The sequence below is a fragment of the Astyanax mexicanus genome, chromosome 12, assembly GCF_023375975.1.
Source record: "Astyanax mexicanus isolate ESR-SI-001 chromosome 12, AstMex3_surface, whole genome shotgun sequence".
In the NCBI taxonomy this organism is placed as follows: domain Eukaryota; kingdom Metazoa; phylum Chordata; class Actinopteri; order Characiformes; family Acestrorhamphidae; genus Astyanax; species Astyanax mexicanus.
The window spans coordinates 31,562,529-31,581,929 of record NC_064419.1 but is presented as its reverse complement, the minus strand read 5'-3'; the positions used below and the strand labels follow the sequence as shown (position 1 = coordinate 31,581,929).

Genomic DNA, 19,401 nt, shown 5'->3' with positions numbered 1-19,401 from the left:
TTCCTCGCCTTTTCTAACAATCATCACCTCCCCTTCCAAAACCCAACTTTATGAGGGCTGCCAGGAAAACAAATAAACAATGACAATTACAAAATACCAGCTGTCTTCTCCAGAGCAGTCGGGGGCCAACAGGAAAATATCACCGGATTAAACCCAATAATGGCACCCTCGCTGCACTGCAGAGACGCCGCAGAAGGCCTTGTTTGGCACCTTCAGAGGGATAAAGTGGAGTGGCATCTGCTGGACTGAGAGCTATAGGGGCACAGGGCCTGTAAACAATGGCCCTTTTATTCCGTCCTAATGCAAAACGGACAGAGCAGCCAAATAACTCTGCCAGCACGACAGACTGATTACATCCGCCTCCCATAGGTCTCTGAGATCTTCTTGAAAATGTAAAGCAATGTCTGTTTCTGCTGTAACTAATACTGTGCCAAAATAAGCACATGCAGTCTTGACCATAAGAGCTAGACATGAGGGGGGAAATCGATTAAGATTGGAAGTGGAATAAGTACTGAGACTGACACTGAGAAAGATTTTGGAACAGAGGCTGAGACTGGGATAGGTATAAAGGACATACTTTGTGACTGGGATAAGAATAAGGACACATTTAGATAGGAATGACTAAACAAACTAGAACAGAGACAGGAATAAGGAAAAAGAGGTTTAAAGATTGAAGATTAGAGACCCAAACTGAGAAAGGAACAGATACAAAAAAATGAGACTGGAAGAGGAATAAAAACAAATCCTGAGACTAGCTCATGAAAAAGGACAGACACTTAAACTGGGATAGAACTAAGGAAAGATACTAAGATTAGAATAGGAATTAGGATATTCTGATTTCTTTTCTTTGGCAGGGTTGTGGCATTCTATGACACAAGTCAAATTCCATCTGTGCCCAGCAAAAACATGGTCTACATGGTCTTGTCAAAAAACTAGAATAAAAACAGATTGGAACAGGACAAAGAGCAGATACTGTGACCAGAAAAGGGACAGAGACTGATACTGGGAGAGAAATAAAAGCAGGTGCATACTAAGAACAGGGCAAGAATTGGGAAAGAGAGTTGTGGCACTCTGTGATATAGTGACTTGCTAAACCTCCTGAGGGATTCCTGAGGTTCAGCATCACAGGCTAATAACCTAATACTAAGACAGGAAAAGAATTAAAGATTAAAACCAGGACATACATTAGCTCAGAGAATGGAATTATTACAGGTATACTGACTGAGACCGAGATAAGATTAAGGACAGAAACAAGGAAGGAGACCAAGATTAGAAAAGATATAGAGAAAAAAAGACAAATGAATATGGAAAAAGTCTCAAACTGGGAAAGGAATAAAATCAGAAAATGAAACTGTAGTGAAAAAAAGGACAGTAACTGAGATTGGGATACAAATTGGGACAGATACTGGCATAGAAATAGGCATACAGACTGAGACAGAGACAGGAATAGGGGACAGAGACTAAGATTCGGACAGGAATACGGGAAGGCTCTCAGACTGGGAAAGAATGAAGTATAGAGACTAAGATTGGGACAGGAATACGGAAAGAGTCTCAGACTGGGATAGAATTAAGGACAGCGACTGAGATAAGAATACAAACAGTTACTGAGCTTGTGGCAGGAATAGTAACAGACATTAAACTTGGAGAAGAATTATGATCAGAAGATCGCCGTTTCGAATCCTGTTCATGTAGCTTGCCATCAGCTACCGGAGCCCTGAGGGAGCACAATTGGCCTTGCTCTCTTTCTGGTGGGTAGATGGCGCTCTCTCCCCACATCACTCCAAAGGGTGATGACACTCAGCACAAGGCATCTATGAGCTGATGTATCAGAACCAGGATGCTGTGCTTTACTCCTAGCGCTCTGTGATGCTACTCGGAAATGCTGCATCAGCAGCAGTTTGAAAAGAGATGGTGGCTGACTTCATGTGTTAAAGGAGGCATGTGCTAGTCTTCACCCTCCTGGTGTTGGGGCATCACTAGTGATAGGTAGAGTTCTAATAAGTGGGTTGGGTAATTTGCTGTGTACATAGGCGTAGGAACCGGGGGGGATATTAGAAACAGGTGGATTTGTCCCCCCCAAAAATGATATCAGTTGGCTCAGATCAGCTGTACTATTAATGAGGAGACAGACCGGACCAATCACGGAGCCGGTTCAGGTATTAAGTCACGCCTCTCAGTAGAAACAGCCAATCAGCTTGCTGGTTTTGCGGCGCGCGGAGCAGAGGCAGTTTGCTGTTGGGGAAGCCCCGCCCCCTCGCTGTGAGATTTAGCAGCGGGATCGGGACGCAGCAGCTTCAGCTGATTTTAAAACAGATCTGGATATACGGAGATTTTACTAAAATAAAGGTAACGATAGGCTAACCACTTCAACTGTGATGATATGTTTCTGATAGCTGGTTAAAAATACACGTCTCTGAATCAGCACACAGTTTAAACCCACTGTGATTAATAAACTGCAGCTGTGTTAGTGTGTAAGCTTATCTTTGGAATTAGCTAGATTGGGAGTCAGGGTTAAAGAAAAAATAATAAAATATATATGTAATGTTTCCCTGTACCTGATCAGCTAATCACTTTAATTTTCAAACTGTTTATTCATTTAGGATTACAGGACTTACTGTGAGCTATAATGAACGAAAATTGATTTAACTAACTAGTTATCTAGAAGCTGGATGTAGATGATCGCCAGAATTTCGTACAGTACTTTAGGTTGGTAGTTTAAAGCAGTTACTTAACCCCGATCACTGCCCTAAACTAGTGTTTTCCACCTGATCAGCTAATAAACAGTCATTTACTGAGTTTACCTGTTAAATCCTTTAGCCCCCTATGGAGCCTAAATTAATCATGTATATCCACCAGAGGAAGCTCTAGAATATGCAGAACAGTGTTAATATGCAGTAGAATATATAAGAACTGGGTTGAGAAACACTGCTGTAACGTGACTTCTGTTCATTTGTCTTTCACAGTAAGACCACATGTCCTGATGTTTATAAAAATCTCTATGAAACTTAAAGTTACATTCTTTTACATAAAAGGACACCATCTTAAGAAGAGCTCTCAGTAGAAAAAAATAAAAGTGCAGGAGAAAATGTAAATATATGACAGAATTGACATGCCAATAATAATAATAATAATAATAATAATAATAATAATAATAATAATAATAATAATAATAATAATAACAAGAATAATAATTGCTTGCATAATTTTTCTAACAACAGTAGCTGTATTGTGGAGTAACATGTTTAGGTTGTAAAATCACCTTATAATAATAATTTACTTTTAATTAAAAGTAATTTCCACAAATGTTGTTCTAGGAAACTATTGGGTGGGCTTGGGTTCATATTGGCAAATGTGTCCCCCCCAATATCAAGCCCGCTCCTACGCCCTTGGCTGTGTAATTCGGGAGAAAACTGGGACAGGAAATAAGAAAAATACTAAGACTATAATAACAGACAATGAGATAGGAATAAGGACAGAGGGAAAAGTCAGTGGTGTGAGTTTTGGCAATTCGATCAGGGGTGGAATGTAGAAAAATGAATGGCTTTGGCCAGGATGCTCGCGGCATCAGCATGAGCGTTGCTAATGCTTTTCATTCGTCGCTGAAGATCACTTACGAGCAGCAGGTACTCCCTCTACATCACAGCAACAGCATTAGAGGGCACCCTCAGTAGGGAATCAATTTTTCATTCCAGAATAAACGCTTCACAGTGCTGATGATGGAGGGCACCCTTTTATTTTCTCTCCTTCAACTGGTCTATTTTTCCTTTGGTGTGGAAAAGTTCAGGCATTGGAACTTCGGGCGCGAGTTACAGAGCAGGGCTCTTCTTGTGCGAACGTGGATGTGCAGTGCGTGAGTGTGTGAGAGTGTGTGTTTCCTTTTAACATGGCTTAACATACAAAGCCCTCTCTGACTCCCTGCCGGGTGATCTTATCCACGGATACAGGAGTAGATAACTATCCAGTGGCATGAATGAGACTCTTCAATAAAATATAGAGGCAGGCCCAGCTACACAGCTGGTTTTTATCTAAGGTCCCTGGGCATCGTGAGAGAATCGTGGTAAGTCCATTTTCCCAGCATGCAGCAGCGCAAGCCTAATGATGTTGCTTTCAGCTCAGCGGGGGGACAAAATCTTAAGAACATCACAGCCAGATGATTCTCGTATTGCGTAAAGCGCAGGTCTTGTACAGTACTGAAGTCCCCTTTCTGAGAGGCTCGGCAGGATCTACTCTCTGCTCTTGACACAAGGGCTTCAGGGAATAATTACTGTGCCTGAATCCAGTGAAGGTAACCTTAGAAACGTCAGAAACAATGTTTTGATGACATATTTTTTTATCATTTGCAAAAGAAAACCATGTATAACCACGTAAGTGACAACTGTTTAGAAGAAGGAATAAACATCCTTCAAAAAGTAAAATTCACTAAATGACATCCAGCTCGAAAAATGGCTACCGCAGTTCAATTTCAAACTACTGCAGGGAGTTGTATGCCCCGCCCCCTTTCTCCAAAGATAGGAGGCTCATGCATATTGCCAGGGTGAGGACACTGACCCTATATGAACTATTGCAAAAGATGTGCTTAAGAATATTGGTAATGGCAATGTACAGGGGTTGGACAATGAAACTGAAACTCCTCGTTTTAGATCACATAATTTATTGTCCCGATAGACAGTTCTGAGTTAAGATGCACATTGAATTCTGCCGTGATTTGGGCAGCCGTGGTTTTATGTTTTTTGGATACAATCCGGGTTAGCACCCGAACATCCCTTTCAGACAGCTTCCTCTTGCATCCACAGTTAATCCTGTTGGATGTGGTTCGTCCTTCTTGTTGGTATGCTGACATTACCCTGGATACCGTGGCTGTTGATACATCACAAACACTTGCTGTCTTGGTCACAGATGCGCCAGCAAGACGTGCACCAACAATTTGTCCTCTTTTGAACTCTGGTATGTCTCCATAATGTTGTGTGCATTGCAATATTTTCAGCAAAACTGTGCTCTTACCTGCTAATTGAACCTTCACACTCTGCTATTACTGGTGCAATGTGCAATTAATGAAGATTGGCCACCAGGCTGCTTCAATTTAGCCATGAAACCTCCCACGCTAAAATGACAGGTGTTTAAGTTTCATTGTCCAACTCCTGTAGAATCACATTCACAGCTAAATTAAGTTCAAATAGAACCAAACTTGGTATGGTTTGGTTTGATATGTGCTCCTCCATTGTAAGAACTGATAACAGTTCACATTATTGTTGTAGATTTGTAGTATGTCTGCATTAACCAGCACTAGTCTGGATAACTTTACTTATCTCAAACACACACTGCCTTCATAACAGCCTTCATAAGCTCAGTGTTTGACTGTAGTCCTTCTGGTTTCTAAATCTGGTCTTCATTTGTTAAACTTATTTCCACGCATTTTGTTTGCCTGCTATTCTTTTCTGGCAACCCAGTGGGTGGAAATAGGACAAGTGATTTCTCTAGCATTTAGCTAAACCAGCTAGATCTGTTAACATCTAGCCAACACCAGCTATTGTAAGTTACAAACCGGTAAACTACAAAACTGTATTAGTCACAATATTAGTCACAGCTGGGCTCTCTTATAGTTTCTGTTTATGAGCCGGGTTAAATCACAATGCTAACTTTTTTTTAACTGTTTTTCCAAGCTGGATTACTCACTGATATTTGATGACAGGTTTGGGTTAGATAGGGTATAGTTACCCATGATACTCTACTGGTCCTCCTTATGGACATTCTGCACACACCACATTCAAACAATTTGGGGTCTCCTTCTATCAATCATCATGATTATCTGTACTAATAATCTCAGTTAGCATTGTGGTGATCCCACTGACATGGTTTAAGTGTAAAAGCGTCATTCAGTTTGCAGCAAGCAGACCAGAAATAGGCAGCTAAAAAAAAAACAAGAAGGGCAAATGATTCTTCAGGCTTCAACAGTTCCTTTGATAAATGGAAGCAGCTTAATGTTTTTTTTTTTTTGTTTTTTTTTTTTGCAAGGTCATGCTAAAAGTGATTTCTAAGTAAGCTTTCATTAGACATTGAGTCAATAACTCTAAATGACAGCCATTATATATACCCACACAGTTTTAAGGCTCCACTGATTTCTCTAAGAAGTAAAAGCAGGGCTGGTTTTGCAAGCCGATGCAAAAATTGCTCTCTAAATGCATTTTTAAAAGATTTTGTTCTGAGCTTCGTCATTAACGGCTGAAATACAGCATTTACGTGTAGAAGGCAAAACATCTGAAAAGTGCCAACCCGAGACGGATGCAATATTTGACCTGCCATTTCACTGGTCGGGAGTTGGCGAGCAGCACGGTGAGTGATAATTCTCGCAGTGTGTGACCTCATAAGCTGCTCTGGGCATCACTCAGCTGCTTACTGGCCTCATACAGAAGACTACACAAGACTAAGTCTCTTTGTTAGATTTCATTTCAACAAACAAGTTAGAGCTTAGCCTATCCAAAAGACAAGATATTCACAGGAAAACCAGAGACTCTCAAGATGCAGACGCACCTTTCAGCATCCATGCCTGTATGACCGCTGCCCTTCTTGTTCTCTTTGTGGAGGATTAAGCTGGTATAACCAAGCAGGGCTAACAGGTTGATTTAAGTTTCTGTGCTTTCCTAGATTTGCACACATTCCTAAAGAAATTCCTCTGTTTGATGACCCTAAACCCACATATTGGCCTTTTCTGTTGGAACTGATAAGAAAAAGAAGAATAAGACTATTGGAGCATTTTCTAGTGTCCTATCAGCCCTAGCTTGCAAAATAGATCTCGGTGACATTTAAAAATAAAGAGCAGAAAAAAGTCTGCATTACTGTAATTTGTAACGCTGTGTGTGAAGGACGGGACGAGGAGAGCGGACACTAATGCAAGTATCATTTATTATAGAACAGAAAACAAAACATAAACCAAACAGAAACTCAGAGACCGGGAGACTAAATAACAGACGGGATATACACAGCCGTGACAGACGTACAAACGCACAAGAACCGACAAACTAACACTAATGACAGAGACGCTTAAATACACACACAAGGCGGGAAAGAGAACAGGTAACACCTGGGGACTGACTAATGAGGGGCGGAGCTACAAATGGACACAGGTGAGTGGAAAAACACCAGGGGAGAAACACAGAGAAGCCGGGACACGTGAGAATAACAGACATGAGAATAGACAGAAAACAGGCAAAAGATGTGACAGAACCCTCCCCTTAACGCGCAACTCCCGGGGCGCGAAAAAACAAAACCCCAGGAGCTGGTCTGGAGAGGGTGGAAAACAAAGAACAAGACACCAAACACGACTAAGACTGAGCACAGAAGAGAGGAGACTGGCCAGAGTATGGGACAGGAAACTGAAATGCAGACTGGACAGGGGAGAAAAGCCGGGACTGGAGATTAGACACAAAAGGGAAAACAGACTGGACTGTTGACTGAGACTGGATGGGGGACTGGACAGCGCACGGAGACTGGACATGTGGCACAAATGGAGACTGGGACTGGACCGGGGACAGGACACAGGGCTGGACAGGAAACTTGAAAGGAGACTGGACAGTGGACTGAGCTGGGGATGGAGCTGTGGACTGGACATTGGACTGGGGACTGGACACGAACAGAGACTGGACAGGGGATTGGACAGTGGACATGAACGGGAACTTGATGTTGGATGCAGACGGGAGAGTAGACTGGACCGGATTGGACAGGGGAACAGGAACAAACACATTAACAGGAACTGACACGAACACAGTAACAGGGACAGGAACAGAAAAAAACACTGGGGAGAGGAACTGGAACATGGACAGACACGGGAACCATGACAGGGAGAGACAGGGGCACAAAAAACACAAGAGGGTGCCCAGGACCAGCAAAAGTCTGTGGGGTTAGCCTGGGCACATTACTGGGGGCAAAGTCAGGAGGTCTAGCTGGCCTAGGGACACGGGGCCTAGGGCCAAACATTGTTCTTGGAGTGGGAACAGGGGCAGCTGGAGCTGCTGGTGCCTGAGCTGGAGCAGCAGGAGCTGCTGGTGTTGGAGTTGGAGCAGCTGGTGCTGGAGCTGCTGGTGCTGGAGCAGCTGGTGCTGGAGCTGGAGCAGCGGGAGCTGCTGGTGCTGGAGCTGCTGGTGCTGCAGTGTATGCAGGTTCCGGGGCTGTGGGAGCACCACATTCAGGTTCAGGGGTGGCAGGAGTCGAGGAGCGCGGATGAGCCACGGGAGTTACGGAGCGTGGCTTCCCATCTGCGGGCCTCTCGGAGCGTGGCGACTCGGCCGTGGGCTTCACAGAAGGCGGCATCTCGGCCGCGAGAGTCACAGAGCGCGGCGTCTCGGCCGCTGGATTCTCAGAGCGCGGCGTCTCGGCTGCGGGATTCTCGGAGCGCGTCATCTCGGCCGCGGGATTCTCGGAGCGCGGCATTTCAGCCGCGAGAGTCACGGAGCGCAGCTTTGCGGCCGCGGTCTTCACGGAGCTCGGCGTCTCGGCCACGAAAGTCACTGAGCGCGGCTTCTCAGCCGCCAGGGAATACGGCCATGGAGTACGGGCTGGTGCGGGGTAGAGCTCCTCCTCCTCCTCGGAGCTACTGGGAGCACATCCCAGGAAGTCCCACGGGCTGCGCGTCCTCTGCCTCGGGCACTCATGGCTCGACCCGAGGCTCACTGCCCGATCCTTAGCGCCCCCCTAAGAAAATCCTCCCTCCGGAAGGATTCTTCTTCCGGCAGGCAGGAACTCTGAGCACGCTGCGAGTGCCGCCGCCTCCCTTTTCTCCTCCGGCGCCGGGAAGTGGAGGAGTCTTCAGTCCCATACTCCTCCTGAGCGCCGCGAGAGAATGGAGTGGGTCGGATCGCCAGCCTGGATCCATAAAACGGATTACTTGCAGCGTCCATGGTTTTAGGTCGGTTCTTCTGTAACGCTGTGTGTGAAGGACGGGACGAGGAGAGCGGACGCTAATGCAAGTATCATTTATTATAGAACAGAAAACAAAACAGAAACCAAACAGAAACTCAGAGACCGGGAGACTAAATAACAGACGGGATATACACAGCCGTGACAGACGTACAAACGCACAAGAACCGACAAACTAACACTAATGACAGAGACGCTTAAATACACACACAAGGCGGGAAAGAGAACAGGTAACACCTGGGGACTGACTAATGAGGGGCGGAGCTACAAATGGACACAGGTGAGTGGAAAAACACCAGGGGAGAAACACAGAAAGCCGGGACACGTGAGAATAACAGACATGAGAATAGACAGAAAACAGGCAAAAAATGTGACATAATTAAGGACCTTGTAGAGAGACGTGTGTGTGCATATGTCAGATTTTCTATTTCTAGAATTGTACATAAAAAAAAATTGTAAAAAAAAAAAAGAAAAAAAAGAGACCACTTCACTTTCTGAATCAGTTTCTCTGATTTTGATATTTATAACTATAGGTTTGAGTAAAATGAACATTGTTGTTTTATTCTTTATTATTATATAAACTACAAACAACTTTTCTCCCAAAAGTCAAATACAAATATTGTCATTTAGAGCATTTATTTGCAGAAAATGAGAAATGACTGACATAACAAAAAAAATCTCACATTTTAGACCTCAAATAATGAAGAAAGAAAACAAGTTCATATTCATAAAAATTCAAGAGTTCAGAAATCAATATTTAGTGCAATAACTCTGGTTCTGGGCATGTTCACCTCCACCAGTCCACCAGTTACACACTGATTTTGGATAATTTTATGCCACTCCTGGTGCAAGAATTCCAGCAGTTCAACCTGGTTTGATGGCTTGTGATCATTTATCCTTCTCTTGATTATATTTCAGAGTTTTTCAATTTGGTAAAATCAAATAAACTACTTTTTAGGTGGTCTCTTATTTTTTTTTCCAGAGCTGTATGTATTATCCAGATTATGGATGTACAAATACCAAATAATGTGCTCAGTGTCCTCATGCTGTTAGATTATTTTATTTATCTATTTTTCATGTTTTTGCTAATTCTATGCTAAAAACCCATTCCTGTTACTTTCAGTCCAGTTACTCATAACATAAAGAGTAACAGGACTGAGTGCCAGAGTGAGTGCCAGTAGCAGGACTGAGTGAAAGTAACAGGAGTGAGTAGGGTTCCCTGGTTTATTGATTTATTAATGTGAATATTAGTTAATGTAAACCACCTTTGTCCAATTCTGTTTGGTTCATCATTTATCCGTTTGTTTAATAAACTGCATAATGATAATTTGATCAATTTCATGTGTCTTCTTGAAAAAATAAAAATGGCTTTGCATCTTTCAGAAAAATACAATGTGCATGCATATATAGTTCTTCGCAGCTTGTTATAAGACGCTGAACATGCAGGCTACAGTTGGATATTCTTACCTCTTAACAGTGAAAGTGCTAGTGCTTAGTGTGGTTAGCAGCTAATGCTGCTCCAGGCTAGAGGCTAGAGGATGATGATACTCATCTCTGAACAACAAAAGAACTAGCACTTAGCACAGTTAGAACTAATGCTAATACAGATCCAGCAGTGCTAGCTGGGTTAGCAGCAGGCTACAGACCAATAATATTTACCTCTGAACGGCAAAAGAGCTAACGTTTTAAATAGCGGCTAATGCTAATGCTGCTTCAGCTTCTGTACTAGAGAAACCTCACTGTAACTCCTATTTAATGCTGTGCTTTAGCGGAGAGGCTTTTCTGCTCCTTACAACCTGACTGGTGAAATTCATACATAAGGCGCACTGTTTAATAAGGCACACTGACATTTTTGGGGAAAATTAAAAGATTTTAAATGCGCCTTATAGTGCGAAAAATACGGTACAAGAATTTGTTACAGGTTAAGAGGCTAAAAGATTTTAAATTAGGCTTAACATAAATTAAAATAATAGAGATCAGATCAGTAAACAAGTTACAAAGGGACACAAATGTGAGTGTTAGGGGAGATAGATCACATGGTTAGGGGCCGCCACTGATTTTCAAAGAGAGCACAGATGATGTCACTTACTTTCCATCAATAAAATGGTTATTTAGGATCATGGCAGGGGACTGTTTTTGGGTGGTATGTTTGGAGGCACGGTGGCTGTGCTATTGTTCACCCACCAACCACAAATTAGTGACCTGGAGTATCTGCTGCTGCTGGGAAATATGTAAGCTAACTTCTCTCTGTGACTCCAAGCCAAGCTAGAACTGACTCTTCATGTTTTTGCCATTACAGACTAGCTTTAGCTATACTTGTTTCAGCATGACAACTAGCAGGCTAGCTAATAGACAGCTTCATAGCTTTTGGTTTCTGTAATTTGTAGAAGTGAGACTTTTATTTTGATTCAGACCCTATCCAAAATTGTTTCTGACCATTGTGTCTATAGGGTGACAGGTATAATCTAAAATTGCACACTACCTCCTAAGTAGAGCTCTACACAATTAGTTTTATCTGAACAGAGCATCATATCTCATATATTTGTAACAGAATAGTCTTCATTTATTCATATATTAAAATCTGAAATCTAGTGCTATATGCATGTATCTTGCATTTGTTATACCTTTTGTAGTTTAATTAGTTAAGAGTATTTGGGGGTATATCTGTGAGAAACATGTATGTGTTGTGACATTGGCATTTTCAGCATTTTCAAACAAGCTCTGGAAAGCACTTTTAGGAAGGCAGATTACATGTAAAAAACTTATTTTTTTTTTGGCAGATATATGTGAACAGGACCTTAGGGTGTTTTCACAATAGTCTTTTTTCCATAGACTGTGTATAGCTGGACAGAGCATCGTCTCTCAAAAGTAAAGCCACCACAGGTCGGGCGCCCCCTGCTGTGTAACCCCACCCATCCCCATAGGTTTCAATGGCAAAACAGACAACTTTCAATCACGTTTTTTTTCCCATTTGGCTTCTTTTTCTTTGAATAAATGGGAACGGCAACACGGCATCCATCTTTTTTTACGGTCTCTGTTTTTTCTGAACCTGGGTGTGCTTTATCCTAGGGTTTGGTAAATTTAATCAAGTGTGAAAGACAGCTTTTAAGCCTGGGATTGTTAAAAAATTGGAAAATTTCGTAATGTGATGCTTCCATGTATAGCATTATTTGCCCTGCCATCAGTTAACAATTCTTCATACATAATAAATCCACATTTTAAAAGGACAGAAGCGTACTCAATGCTGTCCTCTGTGGAGTGAGTGCAGGTACTGACAATGTAAATGTCAAGGATAACAACCATCTCACACGTGAACGGCTGCTGGTTTGGAGGAGCTTCACAGTGGAACGACATGCACAGCAAAAGCACTGTTCCTCACTGCTTGAGTATTTTTATCCAATACAAACTAAATAGTAATAAATAAAAAGCAGCCAGCTGAAGGGTTTATAAAACTACACAAAGAAAAGTAACATACAGGATTGCGCAAACGATCCATGGTTTTGGAAAATAAATTCTTGTGTTTGAAAACAAACCAGAATCAGTCCTAGATGCAGACTCCTAGCTATTGCACCCCTCCTTTCTATATTGTTTAAATGTCTATTAATTCATTTGATTTTATCATTATATATTTAAAACATATTATTTTATACTTTATATTATACATTGTTTTGTTGGCATTTATTGCTTAATGTATGTCAACAGTTACCAGTTACAGTGAAATAATGTGTATTTTACAAATAAACTGTAGTTTCATTTTATGTATACAATGGTGTACAACTAAGAAACACTTAAAAAAAAAACATATGGACAATTTTATTTATTCATTTATGTTCAACTTAACCTAACCATTTCTTTAAATAGTTATGAAGAAAACAACATCTTCATACGCCTGAAGGTTAAAACTCTAAAAATCCACCTCCAGGCAAGCTTCCCTCATTAATAATCCAGATGTCCTGCCCAAATTCGTCACCAATGTCACCTTCAATCATAATTGACTAATAATCCTCCATCCACAAATCAGCTGGTGGGAGTTTTAATGCATATGGCCAGCCCAGCACACTCTGGGTGAGTGCTTCATCCCGGCAGTGATTGAAGATGGATGTCAGACAGTGCTTTAAGTGTGTAGGAAAACTCTGTACAAAAGCAAATCACTCATTTATTTCCTCCGCTCCCCTCATTATGCACCCCTTCAGGCAAACAGCTCGTTTTATGGTGAGTACTCGTGCAGAAACACAATCTCATACAGCAGCAGGAACCTGGGATGCAATCTGGAAAACACTTAGCTGCTAATAAAGTCGAAACTTTCCCGCTAGCAATTGAAGCTAACAAAACCTTAAGCCTGTCTGCACTGTCTTTTAGTCCGTGATAGAATTCATGATAAAATTCAACGACGTGACAGCGTTCATACTGTGTCGATTTTTCTCTCCTCCAGTGGAGCTGAAAATGCGGCATAAGTGTTTCTGCACATTTAGCAAGAGAAAAAAGTGAAGAAAACATAAACATGTATCTGTATTACTGGGATGAACTGACTTTAAGGATTCAACTAACTAATTAACCAGAGAAGTGCAAGGCACAAGCTAGCATAATATATGATAAACAAAAAATTAACATGGATTTCTGGTGTTGATAAACACTTTGTTTTAAGTACAGCTTTTAAACATGGTGGAGGCAGTTTTACACATTGTTACTGTGGTTGAACAACCCTAACTTTTCCAACACAGCGGCTGATGTTTTGGATATACTATTTTTTTTTACGCACTATAAGGTGCACTTAATCAATAAATTAACCGTGCGCCTTATAATCTGGTGCGCCTTATGTATGAATTTTACCAGACAGGTTGTAAGCAGCAGTAAAGTCAGTCCGCTAAAGTGCAGCGTTATACAGGAGTTTCAGTTCAGTTCTCTAGCAGTATTAGCATTAGCCGCTAATCACGCTAAGCGCTAGCTCTTTGGCCGTCCTGGGGTAAGTATTATTGGCCTGCTGCTAATCCCAGCTAGCACTGCTGGAGCAGCATTAGCATTAGCTGCTAACTGCCTTAAGCGCTGGCTCTTTGCCTGTTCAGAGGTGAGTATTATCGGCCTATAGCCTGCTGCTAACCCGGCTAGCACTGCTGAAGCAGCATTAGCATTACCTGTTAGCGGTTAGTAGATAATGCTAATGCTCCAGCTTGAGTGGAAGTCTAGAAATCTAGAAATCTAATCTGACTGTTAATAAAACGAAAGCAGTTTTCAGGAGCGAATTCTGTGTAGATTATTATCCATCACTTGTTTGACGTTTTTTTTTTTTTAAGAATTCACTTACACTTATCTTAGCTTAACAGGTCTCGCTACCCAGGGGTGAGAACTGCTGAACTAGAAGGAAAACACGACACCCGTTTTTCACTAGAGTCACATAAAATCCGCCTTATAGTTTAGATGTGATGCTATTGTGTTTTACAATGAATTCTCTTCTCACAAATAAATCGCATTTTGACAGTATTTATATTACATCTAACACTTAATCAATCAACTTTGCCAGCAGTTTCTCATCTTTTTCTGTTAGCTAACTGAACATTAAGTGTACACTGATTGACTATCAATAAGAGTACTTTAGTAATATGTTAAGTGCATTATATATAGGAAGTGGGAGGCATTTTGTGACAAAATCCAATCAATCAAACACAGCTAAAAGTTGGCTAAAAAAGCAAAGATTTTACAACACCCCTATTTTTTAGCTCTCCAGTGGCAGTGCTTTTTCATTGTATCATTTTACCAAGGACTTTATTACTGCACTTTAACTATCAGACCTCTAATTTTTCTCTTTACTGCTGAAACTTAGATTTAGTCCAATATTAAGATGAGCTAATGGCGCTGTTGACATGTGGGTCAGCCAGACCTCTTTCTGTACCCATTTTCTCCAGTTTCCAAGAGTCTTTTGAAGGTGTAGGAAACAGTTCTCACCACTCTCTGGGTTAATCTGTAATTTCTATAATCTTATCTAATTTTCTGTGTCAATGTGCTGTGTGTAAATGCTGCAGTATATAGTGTGGTAACACCATCTGTCCCAGCACTGATTTACTACAGACAAAGGCTTTTTCAAATCATTTTTTAATGTAATTTGTTTCTATCGCTACTTACCAGCTGCAAATTAAAATGTTTTTTTTTTGTCTTTTTTTGATATACGTAATTGTTTTATTACAATACTACAATGACTTTTCAGTTTTTAGTTCATTTGTTTTCCTTAAAAGCCCTGTCAGTTCACGGCAAGATTTTGTACACTGGATTTTGTACCATTTCCAGTTGTTAAAGTGGGGGTGTTCTAAAATATTTGACCAGTAGTTCATATAACACATTTATAAATTATATAATTTGAACTTGAACCATATTTAGCTAAATTATCTATTAAGAGAGGTTATAGCTGAAAGACAGAAATATATTATTTATTACTTTTACTACCTTAATTATTATCATTCATAAATTAACTTCTTACCCAAATAAAAAACCTTTTTTTTTTTACTGATATTTGGTTTTTAGATATTTTGGTTTGCATCTTAAAAATAAATATGCTGAGTTTTATTAAACTCGCTTAGTGTTAGAATTTGTGCATTCATTTTAATTCATTATCACCATTAAAACCCAATACTTTCACTTCTAAATAGAAACAGGCTTAAATACTGTAGTTACCACCAGAGAACAGAGAACAGAGAACATTAGCCCCTGTAGGAAACCATCTAATTAGAAACCAACATTGTGTTTAGAGGCAGTGACAGGTCACCAGTTAACCCAGTAGGATGTTTACACTGTATTAGGAAAACCCAAAACACCAATATTGTCCACTGGACACTTTAATTAAACCCTTTAATTAAATACTTTTAGCAGAATAAAAGCAGATTCAGTATAAGACATCAGCAAATTGTACCTGTGGTGAAGAGAACAGCAGCCCTGTGCTTTCATGCTGGACTACTGCAGCATTCCCGGGAATATCCCTGGCCAAAACCGGCAAGCCCAAATCCATGGCCTGTCAATCAGAGCGCATTTCATAATCAAATAAATGACGAAATCAAATTAAAATGAATAATTGACACCATGAGCTAATGAAGACACACCGGGTTACTGAGGACAAAAAACATGAATTTAATTAGCGCTTTAATCCCTCTGTGGATTATGCTAATCGGCAGTGTTTGATACAGATAAATGAGATTACTGATCCACACCATGATAAGAATGAGATGAGTGAGAGAGACAAATGATAGCAGGTCTGATGTTTAAGTGGAAATGTATGTGCTTACAGTTGACCAGGGCAGCTCTAAGAAAAATATGGCAAGTCATTGCTTATTACTGATAAGAATCTGACATTATTTTGTCTCTCTAGTCCAGAAGAAGATGCAGGAAGGCACGTACCTCTAAGATAGCGGCGGACATTCCTTCAGAAATAGAGGAATTGACCATGGCGAAGGATTTTTGCATTGCAGCATGAAGTTCTTCCTGATTCCTCTCTGCAGCCAGAAACACACCCGCAGATCTAAACACACAAACATATACAGAAGAGGAGAAATCTCAGAAACTTCATAATCAGAAGATTATATTTATACTTTACTCTCCCTGGTTATTTTATCAAGAGCCTCTTCTTCCATCTTCTAGCTCCATCTGGAGATCATCTGCTGATGTTCAGCAGGTGACAGCGGATTAAAGCACAGTCACTATAAACCATGGATTTCTGGTTGAATCCTGGATCATTCTGCCAGGCATCAGCAACCAGAGCCTGAGAGAGCACAACCGGCTTTGCTCTTTTTGAGTGGGTACGTGCTGCTCTTCTCCCACATCACTCCTAGTGTGATGTTGGTCAACACATATGTCTGTTAGCTGATGATGGCTGGCCAGTGATGAGTGATGCTGCATCAGCGGCAGTTTAAAAAGAAGTGGTGGCTGGTGGTTCTGAATGAGAATGAATAACTGGCCTTCCGAATTGGGGGTAAAATAAACCTTTTCACATTTTGTCACCTTACAAACACAAACTTAAATGTATTTTATTGAGATTTACAATAAGATATTGTTCTCTTTTTATTCTCTCAAGATGCTAAAGCTAAAGTGTATTTAGCTTTCCTGTCCTTGCTTTTTTATTATTCCTCTTGCCACTTTTTATAAAGGCCAGATTAGTAGAGTGCACGACTTTTAGTTGTTTTTGGACAGATTTTCACACCTGAGCTGTGGATTTCTGCAGCTCCTCCAGAGTGACCATGGGCCTCTTGGCTGCTTCTCTGACCAGTGCTCCTTTTGCACAGTCTGTCAGTTTGGGAGGACGTAGGTTTGCAGTTGTAGAATACATTTTCCATTTTTGGATGATGGATTAAACAGTGGTCCTTGTGATGTTTCAAAGTTTGGGATGTGTTTTTTATAACCTAACCCTGCTTTAAACTTCTCCACAAATTTATCGCTGACCCTTCTATCTGGTGAGCTCCTTGGTCTTCATGATGCTGTTTGTACTTTAGTGGCTTTACTGTTTCTACAATCTGACTTGTAGAATTCATACATTGGGTTATAAGGTGCACTGTCGGTTTTTGGGACAACTAAGGGATTTTAAGTTGGAACAAGACTTGGAAGCTAGTATCGTGTCCCATGCCTTTTACCATGGCTCACGGAAGCTGTGGATTTTTGCAGCTCCTCCAGAGTGACCATGGGCTTCTCAGCTGCTTCTCTGGCCAGTGCTCTCCTTGCTCGGTCTGTCACTTTGATGGACAGGCATGTCTTCGCAGGTTTGCAGTTGTAGAATAAATTTTCCATTTTTGGATGATGGATTAAACAGTGGTCCTTGTGTTGCTTCAAAGTCTCTAACAAACCACTTTACAGAACAGCTGTATTTATACTGAGACTAAATTACAAACAACTAAACCTTTTCATTAAATACGAGACTTCTGAAGGCAGTTGATAGTGCTGGATTTTATTTAGGGGTTTAAGAATAAAGGGAGCTGAATACATTTGCCGACACACTTTTGCGATTTTTATTTGATTAAAAAAGTTTGTATCATTTCCATTTACCTTCACAATTATGTGCTACTTTGTGTTAATCTATCAGTTAAAATCTCAGTAAAACTGCAAGCCGCTGTAGATATCTGTTAAAATGAAATATCATTTTCACATTCAGTAAAATGAACAATCAGGACTGCTCCCACAGCTGCAGTGAAGACTTTCATCAGAGCTCTGTCTGAAGAAGCCAGCCTGCAGTGCAGAGTTCCAGCAGCACAAGCTGCTCTACTCTGAGCTTCTTATCTTTCTCCACCTTTACCTCTTTACTTCTCCAGCATCTCCAGCTGTTCCTCTGCTCAGATGGGAGTCAGATAACACAGCAGCCTCCATACATTACAGGGGGTTTGTTTACATTTTCTCTTTCAGTAAAGCAGTGTGTCTACAGAGATAAGTTTGCACATACATATACAGTATAGACACACACATAGACTTAGACACATAGACTTTTTTGTGTGGAGCACTAGTACATATCGTGCTATTTTAATTAACTAATAAATTACATAGATGAAAAGTCTTGGAACAGGTATCGTGTCCCATGACTTTTATTTACATTTTTTTCTCATTTTCTCCCCAATTTACACGGCCAATTACCTAGTGAAGCTCAACACCAGACGAGTAAAGACTAGCACATGCCTCCTCCGATACATGCGAAATCAGCCACCGCCTCTTTTCCAATTGCTGCTGTTTTAGCATTGCTGCATTACAAGCACACTCGGAGGAAAGCGCAGAGACTTCAGAGTTCAGATACATCAGCTCACAGACGCCTAGTGCTGATTGACATCACCCTTTGTGGGGAGAGAGCAAAAGAGAGCAAGGCCAATTGTGCTCTCTCAGGGATCCGGTAGCCTATGGCAAGCTACATGAACAGGATTCGAACCTCTGCAATCTCCTGATCATAGTGGTGTTTAATAAAAATGTTATTTGTCCACTACTACACACTGTATTTACACTTCAAGCATGTGTTTCCACGGAGATACACGTAAACACAACAGTGAGTGGAAATGGAGGAGCTACTGAACATGTTGTTATTTGTAAAAGACAACTGAAAAACTGCCTGTTTTTTTTTTTTATTGCAGTCCGGATGCAGGAGTTTTATAACTGAATAGAAGTCTGTAAATATTTTTCACAGATGTCCCCCTGAGAAACTAACCCTTTGCTTCTGGTCCTGGTCCATTCTGTCACATGCTACCCACAACACGCAACACTGTGGATTGAGGAATGTGAATTGCCTGCACAACTTTAGAGACAGAATGTGCCATCCAGCACTCCACCTAGCACCCACTATCTCTGGCCTTGCTCAAACTCTGATAAATCACATCGCCCTGCACCCTGACCAGCGTCCAACCTCACTCACAAGATAAGGGAGGAAGGTGAAGGAAAGATGAAGAATGGAAGTTTTACCTTTTCACACACTCGTCCACTTCTGCACTGAACACGGGGTCAACCTAAAGGAGAGAAAGTACAATGACAAATGCATAACGAATTAAG

At 41.1% G+C, this 19,401-nt stretch overlaps 1 protein-coding gene across 1 annotated transcript in view; it reads right to left on the bottom strand.

The window, feature by feature from the left end:
- Positions 1 to 19,401, bottom strand: part of glt1d1 (glycosyltransferase 1 domain containing 1) — a 94,033-nt gene that overhangs the window by 5,659 nt on the left and 68,973 nt on the right. Inside the window, exons 9-11 of the mRNA XM_022670489.2 lie at positions 19,315 to 19,358; positions 16,291 to 16,411; positions 15,809 to 15,907 (exon numbers count right to left, since the gene is read on the bottom strand). Coding sequence (XP_022526210.1) covers positions 15,809 to 15,907; positions 16,291 to 16,411; positions 19,315 to 19,358 — 264 coding nt within the window. The remainder of the gene's footprint in view (positions 1 to 15,808; positions 15,908 to 16,290; positions 16,412 to 19,314; positions 19,359 to 19,401) is intronic.